The sequence below is a fragment of the Dendrobates tinctorius genome, unplaced genomic scaffold, assembly GCF_039654945.1.
Source record: "Dendrobates tinctorius isolate UK_male_01 unplaced genomic scaffold, ASM3965494v1 ptg000115l, whole genome shotgun sequence".
NCBI classification, from domain to species: Eukaryota; Metazoa; Chordata; class Amphibia; order Anura; family Dendrobatidae; genus Dendrobates; species Dendrobates tinctorius.
In genome coordinates, this window is record NW_027361783.1 from 17230244 (window position 1) to 17247511 (window position 17268).

The 17268-nt window shown below is 41.2% G+C and overlaps 1 protein-coding gene across 1 annotated transcript in view; it reads left to right on the forward strand.

The window, feature by feature from the left end:
• Window positions 1-17268, forward strand: part of LOC141101162 (cadherin-19-like) — a 296165-nt gene that overhangs the window by 105605 nt on the left and 173292 nt on the right. The window contains exon 4 of the mRNA XM_073590021.1: window positions 8014-8133. Within this exon, the coding sequence (XP_073446122.1) occupies window positions 8014-8133 (120 nt within the window). The remainder of the gene's footprint in view (window positions 1-8013; window positions 8134-17268) is intronic.

The window sequence follows — 17268 nt, forward strand, 5'->3', positions numbered from 1 at the left end:
GAACATGATGCGGGGAACCTGGTTATGGTAAAACTTTTGACTGTGCCACCCAGGGATAGATTAGGTTAATGTGTTGAGGTGGTAGGCCAGTCTGAATAAATGCATTTTCAGGGCACGCTTAAAATTGTGGGGATTGGGGACTAATCGTATTGACCTGGGAAATGCATTCCAAAGAATTGGTGCAGCACGTGTAAAGTCTTGGAGACGGGAGTGGGAGGTTCTGATTATTGAGGATGCTAACCTATGTGGCGTCATTGGTCAGGAAGGGGTTAAGAGAGCTTGGGATCAGAACCAGAGCGCTGAGCAGATTTGCCCTGACTTGCATACAGGAGATCCCTTTAAGAGAGCCTTGGGTCAGTACCAGAGCATTTTGAAGGCAATTGCCCTGACTTCCATACCGGGGATCCCTTTAAGAAAGGCCTGGGGTTAGTACCAAAGTGCAGAGTGGATTTGCTCTAACTACCATACCAATGATGCCTTTAAGAGACCCTGGGGTCAGAACCACAGAGCTGAATGGAACTGTTTTAACTTCCATACTGGGGATCCCTTTAAGAGAGGCCTGGGGTCAAAACCAAAGTGCTCTGTGCTCCTTTCTGTGAGGCAGACAATGGCTGGGAGCTTATGTTCCCAGGGATGCCAGATTTCTCCCACCAAGTCAGTGTCTGCTGAGGTGTTGGCAAGTGGGAAAACTTTCTCATAGCAACCAATCACAGCTCAGCTTCTTTTAAACAGTTCTGGTGAAATGAGAGATGCTTAGTGATTTGTGTCAAGGAAAACTGTTGCTCATAGCAACCAATCACAGCTCAGCTTCTTTTGAACAGCTCTGGCGAAATGAAAGATGCTTCATAATTGGTTGGTGATACACACATACATACATTCAGTTTAATATATATATATAGATATGTTCATTGGGAAGCTCACAACAATTTTCCTAGTAGTGAAAATAGCCATGGCTATGTCAATCAATGATCAGTCAATGATTCAACAGTCCTGATGACTGGATGCCGCAGAGTGCTGGTTTGTAGCAAATTGGTGGCAGTGGTGGGATATTTGGCTGTTCCTAACAGACTAACAGAGTGATTAAAAACAGACTAGATAAATCCTTCTAAGCACTATGTAAAAACAGGAAATACCTTTTTCCTGCATGAGTGATCATTAAAACTACAAAGTCAAAACTGACAGCTGAGCTCCACCTCCTGTTCAACTCCTGACCCAGCCGCTCTGCTCTTCTCCCCTGCCATGGACTTCGCAATGATGTTGAATTGTAGATCTAATGAGGACTCGTGCAGGGAAAAAAAGACTTCCTGTTTCTACATAGAGCTTAGAATGATTCAATTGTTATGTTTTTAATCATGTCATATACATAATAGAAATGAGAACAGTTAACTGGGTGCAAGAGTAAAATGAATATTTGTAAGTACACAGTGCTACATAATATGATGATGGCAATATATTAAGAAGATAAAAACTTTGATGGGAGTCTTCTTTAATAGAATATGTGCTCTTTTCTTTGCATTTATCCTATGTAAATAGCAAAAAATGAATATATTTGTTGTATCACAAACAGCTATTCCTCCTTAAGTTATTATCCTTCTAATTGATTTCTTATTATGTGATATAAATGAAATCTACTTATGACTGATCATTTTGTTATATTTTTAATTAAAATTGCAATACAATTGAAGAAAATCTTATGTTAACATGGAAAACATGGCTAAATTTAAAGTTTAAAAATTACTATGAAATTTGGCACAAACAGAAGAAAAGAGCAAAAACATGTTGAAATCATTGCAAATGTATTTTTATTGATTGTTTTGAGTCCTTGCAAATATTGAATCTTGAACATCAAGTCTACTGCCTCTTGGCCATAATTTGCACATAGGATGTGAATTAATTTAACAAATATGCAATAATTATGTACAGCTGAATTAAAATACTGAAGCAGGATAGACTATCAAAAGGTCAAAGTTACTGACAAGTAATAAATATGTGCAGCTATAAAATAGACCTATGTCAGTTAAAATTATATTGATTTTTGGAAAAATGTAAATCAGATTATTCGAGTTTGTACCCATGTCTCCAGAACTGCTACAATCCTAACCACTGAGCAACCATGCTGCCCTTCATGCAATGCATAATAGGGGGTCTTGAATCAAGTTCAATAAATTAAACACTGTATCAAACATGACAGACAGGGCAATATTGTCTGTGCTTTTTTACACATAGAAAGATGTATTTTATAAATTAATTCCATGCCAAATGCCACAATTGAGTTAATAAAAGATGAATAGTAAACACAATGCAGACTGTCTTTATTTGGGCTCATACATTGGTGCTCAATTAAAATTTGTAAGTAACCAGGGTCCAAAACTAGAGCCCAAAATAGTTGAAATACTTAAGACATTATCTTGTAGTTCCTTGACCAGTTCTTTTTTATGAACCTTTATCTTCGTTGTGAGAAAATATAATTTCCTTAGTTAATAACCTCACATAATTCAGAAGCTCTATTAAAATGAGCTTTTTATTTTTAGAACATTTAGAAGGTAATTAATTGAAATGGTAAAATTACCTTGTCCATTACGGTTCCCTCTGGCTCAAAAACTTTTATTCATTTTTCTTAACTCAGTTTACTGCACATAACTATATGGTAGATAATTTTATAATGCAAGGAGGGAAGGAATAGTATTACCATTAAAGAGGTTATCCACTATTTTAGCATTGATAGCCTATTTTTAGGATAGGTAATCAATGTCTGATCAATGGAGATGTGATACCCGGCACCCCCACCGTTTGGCTGTTCTCGATACCAGCGTTGGAAGGAAGTGCTCAGTTGCAGAGCTACTCCGTTAAATGATAATGACCATGGCCAGGTAATGCACATGTGCTCCCCCATTCAAATCAATAGGGGATAGATGTCCAGCACCCAGCCGTTGCCACTATCAGTAGATGGAGATGCTCCATAACTGAACAGTTCCAGCCGCTGCCGACGCTACCTAGAACAGGTGATCAAACATTAAAGGGGCATTCATTATCAGTGATGAGCTGTTAAAAATTGAGATGTAGAAAAGAGTAACACTTTTGAAGAAGTTCCTCAAATCCATATCTACAGCAACTCACAATATACTGTTACCCTTAGTTCAAGGAGAGTGGGTAAACATTCATCCTGGATCCCAAAGTGAAAGCATGCTCTGCATTTGCTATCTGTTAAAGGATGAAGCAGACCAGGTGAATATAAAAACAGTCTATATCAGGCTATTTTGTGTCACTCACTTTTGCATCCCACTAAATAAAGTCACAATATTATTTGCTTAAAACATCTCAATAATGTATTTACCATAACGTATAGATCTGAAAAAGATTGTCCACTGATTCAACATTGATGACCTATCCGTAAGATCATAGGATAGGTGATTAAAGGGAATCTGTCACCAACTTTTGGCGGGCAATTTAAATGAAGTCGGTCCGGTCCGATGGGCGGTGTTTCCGATCTTTGCTGCCTTCCCATCCTTGGCCGCCGTCCGCAGTTTTTTCATGAATAGGTGTAGGTGTCCGCCATTTTTCGCACGTGCGCTAAGCATTCTTGGCTCGCGCACGCGTAGTATGCTTTGCCCAACTGCGGGCAAAACCAAAAAGCCTGACTGCGCATGCGCCGGTTAACTAAGCCCCAGAAGTATTTTGCATGTGCAGTCAGGCTTTTCGGCTTTGCCCGCAGTTGGGCAAAGCATACAGCGCGTGCGTGAGCAAAGAATGCTTAGCGCACACGCGAAAAATGGCAGACACCTACACCTATTCATGAAAAAACTGCGGACGGTGGCCAAGGATGGGGAGGCGGCAAAGATCGGAAACACCGCCCATCGGACCGGACATACGCTTTAGACAGGAATTCTAGAATACATTTGTAAGAGATGAAACTTTTGCACCCATTATAACCTCAAGTCCCTTATTAGAGTTCATAATAAGGGTACATGCACATGACATCTTTTTCAGGTGTGCCCAATAACCCCCCTGCAAAAGTGTTAAATAAATGTTAAAAATAAACATTTTTGTTCATCTTTTAACAGCTTTAGATTTCCAAAACTGAGACACGGTTAAAACAATGCAGATGGATATAATATTTATAATATTTGGCTATATATATAAATAAATATATAAATACTGAAACTATATTGTCGTACTTGGAATATTTACTATGATTTTAGTGTTGCTTATATTTTTCTTAATTTTTTTGTACATAACACTTTTTGATTGCATGTTATTTCTTAGACACAATTTGTCTGAGGGAGGTCTGTAATAGACCAAAGCATCATATATTTTACTGAGGATTGCAATTAAAATTACTTCTTCACTTTATACTTGAGTGCCAAGTTCTTCATATATTAAATTACTGATTGGGCCCCTCCTTGTGCATCTTCAATCAGGAGTGGTACATTGATGATGTCTTTATGATCTGGCAGGGTACCTTGGATCAATTAGTTTCTTTTTTTGGGGATCTTATTGTCAAGAATTACAACTTACAGTTGACATATAGGTACCATATGGAATCCATTGATTTTCTAGACGTCACAGTTAAACGTGACAGTAAAGGTTTTTTACAGACGGATTTATTCAGAAAAGAAACCTCTACAAATTTGTTACTGCATGCACAATCAGCCCATCCTACACAAGTCATCAAGTCGATACATACTGGACAGTTTCTGAGAGTCAGACGCATCTGTTCATCAGACGGGGATTTTTATAAAAGAGCGGCTGACTTAGAGCAAAGATTCATGGCGAGGGGTTACAGCAAGAGACAGGTCAAGTTGGCACATGATCGGGCCAAGGGTCAGAAAAGACATGATCTGATATATACTCCAGGAGGCAATGTTAAGAGAAATGAAAAAAATAAGGTTCGAATGATTACCACCTACCACTCACAATGGAACCTAATGAGAAAAGTCATGGCCAAATATTGGCCCATACTTCTCGCTGACAATACACTTGGTAATTACTTGTCACCAATCCCGAGTATCACTGCACGGCGCAGTTAGAACCTGAGGGACATACTGGTCTGCAGTCATTATGAAAAAAGTGATCAGAAACAACTTTCATTTGCCCAGCCCCAAAAACCAAAATGGGGGTGTACCCGATGTGGTAAATGTGTGGCATGTCCGAACATAGAGTGTGCAACCACATTCTCCTCCTCTGATGACAGTAAGAAATATAAAATAACTCAGTCTACCACAAGCTCCACTAAGGCAGTCGTATACTACGCTCACTGTCCTTGTAATAAGATTTATATAGGCCTCACTATGAGAGCTTTAAAAATATGTGTGAGGGAGCATGTGCGTGACATTCTTGCTGCCAGAGAGGAGACGTGTGGGGATCACCTACGCACAATACCAAGACATTTCAAGCTGCATCATCAGTGTGACCCTAAGGGATTAAAGGTTAGGGGTATTGATAGAATTCTTCTTGATGTTAGGGGAGGTGAAGTGAGTCGACCTTTAGCAAGGCTAGAGACAAAATGGATCTGGACTCTGAGGACCATGCATCCATATGGTTTAAATGAAACCTGTAGCTTTGTTCCATTTCTTTGAGCAACCCTGGTCAATTTTTATCTCACCTTGTTTTTAAAGTTTATTAATTTTTGTTCCTAGAGCATGTCTTTGAGTTCCTTATGGGATCGTCTTTAATCAGTTATAGCTAGTCTTGAGCGATACCTTCCGATATCGGGAAATATCGGATCGGGTCGGACCGATACCCCAAAAATATCGGGTATCGCCGATTCCGATTCCGGAAACCCATGCATGTCAATGGGGCACAAATATCGGAATAAAAATAAACCCTTTCTTTCCTTGCACATCCAGTTCAGGAGGGAGGAAGAGTGTGGGCGGTGCACGGGCAGACACTGTGTGTGTCTGTGTGTGCGGGCGGGGTCTGTACAGGCCTCTCGGGGGTCTGTGCGGGCCTGCTGGGGGTCTATACGGGCCTGCCGGGGGTCTGTTCGGGCTGCCGGGGGTCTGTACGGGCCTGCCGGGGGTCTGTGCGGGCTGCCGGAGGTCTGTGCGGGCCTGCCAGGGGTTGTGTGTGTGTGCAGGCATCGTCCGATGGAACTACAAGTCCCATGGGGCTATGCCTGCTACAATGACAGTGATTGACACATTAGCCAATGATGGGACAGTAGTAGTCCCATCATCCGGCTAATGTGTTGAATGTAAAAAAAAAGGAAAAAAAAACATACATACAACATGCATACCACATACATACTACATATATACAACATTCATACAACATACATACATACTACATACTACATACATACTTCATATATACTACATTCAAACAACATACATACATACTACATATATACTATATGGGTCCATCATTTAGTAAGGGGCTAACAAATTATGTTTAATACAATATGTGGTTGAATATGCTCCGCTCTTGGACTTCAACATTTCTGTTAAACAGTTAAAACAATGCAGATGGATATAATATTTGGCTATATATATATATATATATATATATATATAAATACTTAACTATATTGTCGTACTTAGAATATTTATAATGATTATAGTGTTGCTTATATTTTTCTTAATTTTTTGTACACAACACCTTTTGATTGCATGTTATTTCTTATACACAATTTGTCTGAAGGAGGTCTATAATAGACCAAAGCATCATATATTTTACTGAGGATTGCAATTAAAATTACTTCTTCACATTATACTTGAGTGCCAAGTTCTTCATATATTAAATTACTGATTGGGCCCCTACTTGTGCATCTTCAATCAGGAATGCTTTCTTCTAATATATTGTACAAAAACAAAAGACCTGACTTTTCTTCAGGGGGCTTCCGTTTGAAAGTTGTTCACTATTTTTTATAGACAAGTATAAAAAAAACAAACACATCAAAGTCAGAAAATAAAATTATGGAAAGAAAGCCAAAAAGACATCTCAGGAAAAGCACTGTCAACTTTTCCTGAACTGTCTTCTTGAAAAACTCATCGGGCATGCCTGTGTCGCTAAAAGAAGTAATGTTCACATACCCTAATGCTTTAGTAATACTACTGCTAGTAGGGTGATGATGGCTACAACCCAGTGTTACATTCATCATGGCGCTTTTTCATACTTGTCTTTCAATAATATACTTTTTACTATATGAGTAAAACTACTTCATGTGATTCACGACTGATTCATGACATATACATGTCTATCCACATTTTATGTGCTATATGACTACATTTAGTTGTGCTTTTATTTAACATATGTGCTATGTTCCTTCTATAGGTGTATCTGCCGTACTTTTGTGTTTTTCTTTTTTTTTACAAAGTGCATTCTCTTTGTATAATTGTCATTTGTAATGAAAGGCAGATTAGATTGATTCACCTGATCTTACCAAGGTTTAGTTCTTTTATAAAATGATTAAATACACCACTACTTATGTCAAGATTTCCATGGTAAGTACTCTGTACTTCAATTGCAAATGTAGGCCAGTGAGTTATATTCTATAGCTTTTGTATTTAGAGTATAACTCTCTATATAAGTGGCACTCTCCAATCCATTTATTCACAATGACATTTGAACAGCATTTAGTAATAGAGCTTGTCAATGCAGAGATGGCTGTATACTGTATATTTTAACCAGTGTTATGCATTAGACCTATCAAAAAGGCTGCTCTCTTTGAAATGCAGCAATCAATTTTACTGCTTTATTCTGCATAACTCTTTAGTCTTTTTAATCGGTACACAATTTAAAATGTGTCATAGATTAGTCTATTTTTACACAAATTTGAAAGTGGTAAACCAAAGTTTTATAATTGATATCATTAAATGAGAACATGACTTCAGTCACACCAGGGGAGCTGCCATGTCATGTGAATTACCTTTTAATAAAACTCCTGTTTAACCATTTGATATTTTCTGTGCAGGGTTCTGCTTTTGCTTAATAAAGCTTGGTACCATATCCTTCACCAAAAATTCAGATCTTGAAAGGGCTGTTAATCTAATTTTTATTTTTGTTAAATTATAGGTACATACGTCACTCAAGTAATTGCAACAGATAAAGATGATCCAACACGTGGAAATAATGCCAGGTTGGTTTACAGCATTCTACAAGGACAACCACAGTTTTCAATTGAAATAAAATCAGGTAATTTTATTTTCAAGGGGGGTGGTATGTAGTGACACTATGTGGAATGTGGAGAAGTCAAGGTAAACACTATAATAGGATCATTTAAGAAAGAATACAGGATATTTTATTGCAAAATATTATCAAATAGTAATAGTAATAGTAATAGTTTTTTGTCAAAGAAAAAAAAGCATAAAATAAAAAAATCTAAGGCTCCCTCATACACATTAGATGAATGTTTGGCTGGTCATTTAGCCAGCAGCTATCTCTCTTGTCTGTCGAATATACAGGAGCACTAGGTCTGCTGAGTGTTCCTGTGGCCTCTATGTGAAATCCACTGCAAGACATCTGGCAGAAGCTCATCACTATGAGAACAAACAATCATCAGTCTGTATTCGGACACGCCAGATCCCTTACTTCCCCGACAATCATCTGTCCAGAGACCCAATAAGCATTAATTTGTCAGACGATTGGACTAATATCAGCTGGTGTTAGCCTTATGTGTTTCGGGGACTTACAGCCTTCATTCTTCGAGCCTGGTAATTTGCACACCAGTCTGATCAGCAGTGTGCTGGAGCAAGATGAACCAAATTCATTAATAGTCTGATGTGCGCAGCTACAAGTAATAGGCCGGGGTCACACTAACCGACGCAAAATACGGTCCGTAATTTACATGCGTAATACGGATGAATGACCCCTAAATAGTGCTCCATATGTCATCCGTAAGCAAGGTGTGGTCGCGTATTTTGGGCATGTCAGCATCCGTATGGAATCCGTATGGAATCCGTATTGCAAGATTTTCTCGCAGGCTTGCAAAATGGACATTTAACGGTTTTGAGGCCTGCTAACTATTTAAATCATTAGTCTGCTCCCTATTTATTGCCTCAGGAACAGGTGGCAGCCTCCATTCTGTCCATTTGTGACCTTGCCTTCACTAGGTGTATTGGTGTTGTATGTGCAACATGGCAGACAGTCTGAGTTTCAACACAACTGAGCAGGTTCTCTTCAACTGGCTTTTGTCACGCCGCTTTGGTCACCCATACCCAGTGATAGTGGATCCGCGGAGGAGGAGACGCATGTGGGTACATCCACTTTTGAGGCAACGACTCACAAGAGGTCATTTTCACCGCCTCAATTCTTCTCTGCGGGAACATCCTGCAAAATTCTACCAATACTGTCGCATGAGCCTTGCAAAATTTGATCGACTCTTGGAGACAGTGCAGCCTGGGATAACCTTTCAGGACACAAGGATGCGCAAAGCTATATCTGCAGAGGAGCGACTTCTACTCACATTACGGTATGTAATACACAACCACATTCTCTATGTTAATGATGTGCTGCCCAAAGTATGCATTTATTGCTTCATGGACTAATTTTAATGCCCTCATCTTATTCCAGATATGTTGAAACTTACAGACCAGAATGCTATGTGTAATATGTACTGAATATCACTTAGTCATTGTGCGACCAAATATGTGTGTGATCTGAAATTCTAACAAGTTTGTTATGTATTTACCTGTTTTTTGGTTAATTTGTGCATTCTAAAATGTTCCTTTTCTGTTGTTCTTCAGCTTCCTGTCCACTGGCCTGTCTTATGCCGCCCTCCACCATGAGTTTCTGATTGGAAGATCTACCATTTCTGGCATAGTCAGGTCGACATGTAGTGAAATATGGTCAAGACTACATCAACTCCTTATGCCCGAGCCCAGGATGGAAGACTGGTTGAGGATATCAAGGGACTTTGAGGAGGAATGCCAGTTTCCTAATTGTATTGGGGCCCTTGATGGCAAACATATCTGGGTGCGTAAGCCGCCGAACTCTGGCTCCCAATTCTTCAATTATAAACAATACTTTTCTGTTGTATTGTTGGCTCTGGTCGACCCTCAATACAAGTTTATAATTGTTGAGATTGGGGCCTATGGAAGGACGGGAGACTCTCGAGTCTTCAATACTTCCATTATGGCTCGGTGACTACGCACCAACCAGTTGGATCTACCACCAAGCCAGCTATCAGGCTCCACTCAAGAATCTGTCCCTTATGTCCTTGTGGCAGATGAGGCGTTTCAGTTATCGCGCAATGTCATGAGGCCATATCCCCGGCGCAACCTTGACCACCGGCACAGAATTTTTAACTTGCGCCTATCACGTGCTAGGCGACTGGTGGAGTGTTCCTTTGGCATTCTTTGTGCAAAATGGCGGGTACTCCAGTCTGCCATTCAGCTGAGTGAACAAAATGTTAATGAAGTAGTTAAAGCCTGTGTGGTTCATCATAATTTCACCAGGATACATGATTGTTCCTCCTCTTCTTGTGTTGTGCATGGGTTGGACAATGTGGGTAGGGCGACACCACCTATCAACCCTCAACGTGGACCACTCTCTGGCCTCAAGGTGCGTGATATTTTCACAAATTACTTTATGTCATCTGAGGGGGAAACTTCTTGGCAAGAGCATGCTGTGTCTATGTTATAATATTTTGGTTTCTGTGTGACTAAATATATATATTTCTTCCCCTTCTGATTCTATGACTGTTGAATTGCATTGGTAAGCGTATGTTAGTATTCTGACACGGTTTTATAGAATTGAGACAGAGACGTAAAATGTAGTAGACAAATGTTTACTTTTGCCTTTTTTTGGGTTTTAAAGCAAAACATATTCTTGCCATATCAGAAATGTGGCAATGGGCCAAATTGGCCTTTTTGCAGATGTGGACATTGTGTGACAATAAAATTTTCACACATCTAAAACAACACAAATAACATTATCCAATAACAAAATGGAAATCTTATAAGTTTTGGTACATTGGGGGTGGAGAAGGCGGAAGACCAGCCTGTGTTTGCTGCTGGCTACTTTGCCCAACTTGCCCATCGCCCTGTGTGGGGGCATACTGTTGCCCATGATGTGGGTAGTGTACTGCCTCCTGGGATTGGGCTTGGTACTGGCCAGACTGATAATGAACAGGGGCACCTTGTTGGGTCAGGTAAGCCCGTGTCTCATACCCACCAATGTCCCCAACCAGGTTGGGACAAGCCTCCAACACTGGGTGGGAAAAAGTGGCTACATTGGTGAGGTTGGCTAGAGCCAGACATATGTGGCTGCTGTTGTAAAGGTTGGGTAGGGGGAGGAAGGGGGTGAGGTGTAGGCCCACGTATTTGAGGTTCCTCAGAGCCTGCTTGAGCAAGCATGTGTGTGGGTGGTCTAAGGCGCATTCGATTTCTGGGTGAAAGCTGCCACCTCTCCAGATATTCAAATAACTCATATGGGGTATTGGGGTGTGTGCTTGCATCAAGCAGGATCTGAAAACATCCTCAAATACGGAGCCTCACCTTACGTGAAAGGGAATGAAGATAAAGGGCCAGGCTGCATGAGTATGCCTCCTTGCCATCATCATTATTGACTCTAGACAGATAGTTGAGGACCCCTGTGTCCACATTGGTGTACGAGTATCTTGGGCAGGGATATGGTGCCTTCTTCTTCCTCGCCGTTATGGTCCAGCAGGCTGTGGGGAGCCCTGGATCTGGGCAGTTGGGCTGCTGCTCATGTTGCCCTGCTCCTCCTGTATGGCTGATGGTGCAGCAGCAGACTGTCCTGGTTGTGGATGTGGTCCTGTTGGTGGGGTTTGTGGCGCAGGCACTGGGTTTTCCTGAGAGGATTCTTCACCCATGCTTCTTGTAGGGGGAGAAGATGGGCCAGCCACCTCATCCCCTACAGGATCAATGATGGTCTCTGTATCTGAGCCAGTTCCTCTCTCCGTAAGGTTGGACTGAGTTCTGTTATGAAATAGAACAGAGCCAAACATAAATCAATATTTTTGGCCCTGTAAAGTATCTGTGTAATGTGGTGTGAGGTATCTACTTATGGTCTCAGATCCAGAATAGGGGCGAGGAAGGAGAGGCGGTCATAATATATGTATTTCCTCTTTATGTGGCCCACATCACCACTCCTGGACCGCTGCTGACACTCCCACCTGTATTGGTCGCGGATGCTGCGCCAGCATCTCATCACATCTTCCACTGCAATGTGACAAGAAATATTCTCAATTTCACATATTTTATAGGTCAAATTTGCTACCAGTAGCCTAGGCATGTGGCCTTCTGGGAGGTGCTTTCTACCCAGGGTGGCATATATAATTGGGGCATCCAGGCCAGATACACAGGGTCACAGTAGTTCATGTATCAAGTAACTACACTTACTAACTTGGTTGGCTAGGAGGATGAGGAGCTTGTGGTCTGGGCCAAATTATGGCAGTGGAAAACCATGGGTCATATCAAAATCTACCCGCCTCATGAGGAAAAAGTACAAGCACAGGAAGGGGGGTAGATTCTATATGCATTTTTTGATGTGAGGTAATTTTAAACAGTTTTTGTGTTGTACTTCCTCACGTGGCCGATCACCAAAATCGTGGAACATCTGGCGACATATGCACCTCCATGATGCCTCCTTTCTTGTCCGGTTGGCATAATGGGCATCACGTTGGTCCCAGATTTCTGGCCGCTCCTACACTAACACAATAAGCATCTCCACATTGAGAAAATATGGTGCCATGATGCTGCTGTACTCCGTGGAGGCGTACTTCATGGATGTCTGGAGCGCTATTTGAGCTCATTTGCATGTCTAAGCTTCCTGATGATGGATTGTCCCATTTCCTGTCACCTGCCAAAATACCTGCGTATTTCTCGCAAGTCACAAGTGTGGTCCGTGTGTAATCCATATTTTTTGCGCACCCATAGACTTGCATTGGCGTACTACGGGCGTAGGACGCTGACAATGGCAGCATGCTGCGATTGGCGTGGACTGTAGAATACCAGCGAGAATTATACGGCTGTTGGGAGCTGCCCCATAGAGAATCATTTGTCCGTGTGTAATGCGTGCTTTTAACGCCTCACACTCGTCCATATTCCTCTCTAGGGTGACCCCGGCCTTAGACTCCAGTCAGGGACTGGGGTACATTTCTGTCATGATTTGTGTCAATTTTGTGTTTTTTCGGCTAAGACCTCCCCCGAAAGTAAGACAGGGTGGGACTTTTTGGGGTAAAATTAATGTAAGACGGTCTTACTTTCGGGGAAACACGGTATGTAGTAAGTATGTTACATGTAGTATATATGTAGTATGCATGCATGTAGTATATATGTATTATGTATGTAGTATGTAGCATGTATGTAGTATGTAGCATGTATGTAGTATGTAGCATGTATGTAGCATGTACATGTAGTATATATGTAGTATGTATGTTACATGTAGTATATATAGTATATATGTAGTATGCATGTTGCATGCATGTAGTATATATGTTGTATGTATGTTGCATGCATGTAGTATATATGTATTATGTATGTAGTATGCATGTAGTATGTTGCATGTATGTAGCATGCATGTAGTATGTAGCATGTATGTAGTATGCATGTTGCATGTAGTATATATGTAGTATGTATGTTACATGTAGTATATATGTAGTATGATGTTGTATGTATGTAGCATGTAAATTTTTTTTTTTTTTTACATTCAACACATTAGCCGGATGATGGGACTACTACTGTCCCATCATTGGCTAATGTGTCAATCACTGTCATGGTAGCAGGCATCGCCCGATGGGACTTGTAGTCCCATCGGACGATGCCTGCACAGACCCCCGGAGCCTGCACAGCCCCCCGGCAGGCCGGCACAGCCCCCCGGAGCCTGCACAGACCACCGGCAGGCCGGCACAGCCCCCGCGGCAGGCCGGCACAGACCCCCGGAGCCTGCACAGACCACCGGCAGGCCGGCACAGACCCCCAGACAGTCGGCACAGCCCCCCCGAAGGCCCGAACTGACGGCGCATCATGATGCGCACAGACAGCGCATCATGATGACGTCATTTCGGCAGCCAATCAGAGCCACAAAAGTGGCTCATTGCATTTTGGACTTCCGATTCCGGTATCCGATACGAAAAAAGTATCGGTACTCGGTATCGGAATTCCGATACGGCAAATATCGGCCGATATCCAATACTTGCGGTATCGGAAAGCTCAACACTAATGATGATGAATTTTTAGGTCTTGCCTCATCTTAGCTAAGCCCAGACCACTTTTCAAGAATCAGTTAGAGCTGGCCTGGAGTGGTTTAAAAAAAGCAAAAATTAGCAATTTTTTTGTGCAATGATGAGTTGTGCAAAAATGTTAAGACACTTCAGTTTTACAAGTTCTGGTGAAAACTATTGAATCAGCAACTATAATTAGTCGAATACTGGAAAAATATATATCTTTGTACTCAGTGGTTGATACCTTTTAATGGCTAGTTGAAAAAACGGTAACAAATAGCAAACTTTCATGTATTCTCAAAAACTTGCTATTTGATACCATCTTTTCAGTTAGTTTAATGCCATCATTACAACAATACATGCTATTGGGAAGTATGATGTAGTAAAGAGTGTTTTCCTGTTTAGGGTCATCTTTATAAGCAAGGGAAGTCATTGCAAAGAGTGTGAATGTTACAAGGACCACTCATTCATGAAGGAGTGTGATACTTTATTTCTTCTTAGTGACACAGGATAAATTAAGGTTACATTCACAGCTATAACAGCTGATTGCAAGTACCCCATGGTAGCAGCATTTCTCATTATAAAATCAATATCAGGGGACCTTGAATGAGAGCGGTGGTTGTGCAACCTATGCAATCCCTTTAATGGCTATTGTTCACCAATAAACTTTATGTGATCAAACTGTTTCAAAGAAAAACTAGATAATTACTCACAATAATCATGCTATTTTCTATGTCCCTGATATATTTAATAAAACACAATGATGCAAAATATTACACCTTTAACAAAAAATATGTAGTTATAAAGCAGACATTTCAACTTTGAAGATCAATATTAGCAAGATAGGAGAAACTATCAACAATGCAGGACTTTTGATTATCAATACTTCATAAGTTAGGATTTTCTCTCGACATCATCACTGATTGAAAACAGCAGGACAAAAAGAGAATATGTCAAAATTGTAATGACAGACAGTAACTTTGCTATCTTCAAAGATTCTTAAAGGTAAACACAGTTGGTAATGTATGACTGAGTTCAGTTTATGCATTACAACAATACTAGTAGCGATCCATTCATATAGGCTATGAATTGCATATCACAGTCACAATTTATTCTGTGTTTATCTCAAAAGCACAATTCTAAAGTATAACATGAAGTAATAGAAGAATGTATTAAAGGGAACATGTCATGTCCTAAATGCTATTGACCTGCAGATATGAGGTTAATCTGTAGGTTCATAGAATTCCTAATCAGTGCGTTCGCTGCACTGAAAGCACGGCTGCCTGTGGCTTTCAGTACTGCAGTACATTAGTACAGAGTTGGCTGTCAGTCAGTGCCAGGGTGTGGATACAACTGCTCCTCACTATATACTGAACAATGACTGAAGCTGTGCCCATCTATGTTTGAGGCTGGAGGCTGCCAGAAGGAATAACTTTAATTTCCTTCTGGCAGTCGGGCTTCCAGTGAGGCAGCTGCACTGATTCAGAAGTCTATTAACATGTAATAATAATAATAATAATGATAAATTTTATTTCTGTAGCGCCGACATATTCCATAGCACTTTACATTTCAGAGGGGACTTGTACATATGATAGACATTACAGCATAACAATAATCAGATACAATCTATGAGGAAAAAGGTAGACACAAAAGGTGCGTGGTAACAATTGCCCTGATTGTATGGACCAGCCATAATGTTAAGTATGTAACAGTACAGACACAGAGGGCTAATAGATGCATAAAGCATGTGGGAACATGATGCGGGGAACCTGGTTATGGTAAAACTTTTGACTGTGCCACACAGGGATAGATTAGGTTAATATGTTGAGGCGGTAGGCCAGTCTGAATAAATGCGTTTTCAGGGCATGCTTAAAATTGTAGGGATTAGGGACTAATCGTATTGACCTGGGAAGTGCATTCTAAAGAATTGGCGCAGCACGTGTATAATCTTGGAGACGGGAGTGGGAGGTTCGGATTATTGAGGATGCTAACCTCAGGTCATCAGCATAATGGAGGGCATGGGTAGGGTGGTATACTGAAACAAGGGAGGAGATGTAGAGTGGTGCTGAGCCATGAAGAGCTTTGTGGGTGAGGGTAATAAGTTTGTACTGGATTCTGGAGTGGATGGGTAGCCAGTGTAATGACTGGCACAAGGTAGAGACATCAGTGTAATGATTGGAGAGGAATATTATCCTGGCTGCAGCATTCAAGACAGATTGGAGGGGAGAGAGTTTGGTAAGAGGGAGACCAATTAGAAGAGAGCTACAATAGTTGAGACGAGAATGAATAAGAGAAACAGTAAGAGTTTTTGCGGAGTCAAAAGTAAGAAAAGGTCGAATTCTAGAAATGTTTTTGACGTGCAGATAACAAGAGCGAGCCAGTGATCGGATGTGGGGGGCAAAGGAAATCTCGGAGTCAAGTATGACCCCAAGACAGCGGGCATGTTGCTGGGGAGTAATAGTGGAACCACACACGGAAATAGCAATGTCGGGTATAGGTACATTAGTAGCGGGAGGAAACAGAAGGAGTTCAGACTTTGACAGGTTCAGTTTCAGATATAGTGAGGACATGATGTTAGACACAGCATTTAGACAATCGCTGGTGTTTTCTATAAAGGCAGGCGTGATTGTTAGGAGAAGAACCGTATAATTGGGTGTCATCAGCATAGAGGTGATACTGGAAACCAAATCTACTGATTGTTTGACCAATAGGGGCAGTGTACAAAGAGAAGAGGAGGAGGCCTAGGACTGATCCTTGAGGAACCCCAACAGTAAGGGGAAGAGGAGGGGAGGAGGAACCAGCAAAGTTGTACAGTACAGTTGTAGCCAGCAAAGTTGTACAGTTGTAACGAATGGAAGCGGAGGCAGAGACGGTGAAGTTCACATTCGTTTTTTATTTTTAAAGTGGAACCTTGGGACCACGGCCCGGGGGGCTCCGAAGGGGGCATGACTAGTGAGCCCTTTGTACCCGTAATAAAGCCCCTCAGACAGGACCAGAATGGAATATCCGGAGGACACAGGTGCTACCTCCAGTTAGACCCCGGACACATGGAAGCTGTCCCAGGGGGACCAAAAGGGATAACAGAAGTTACAGCAGAGTCCGTAATGAGACGGGTCCTGGATCCGGGTAGTTGGTAAGAAGTT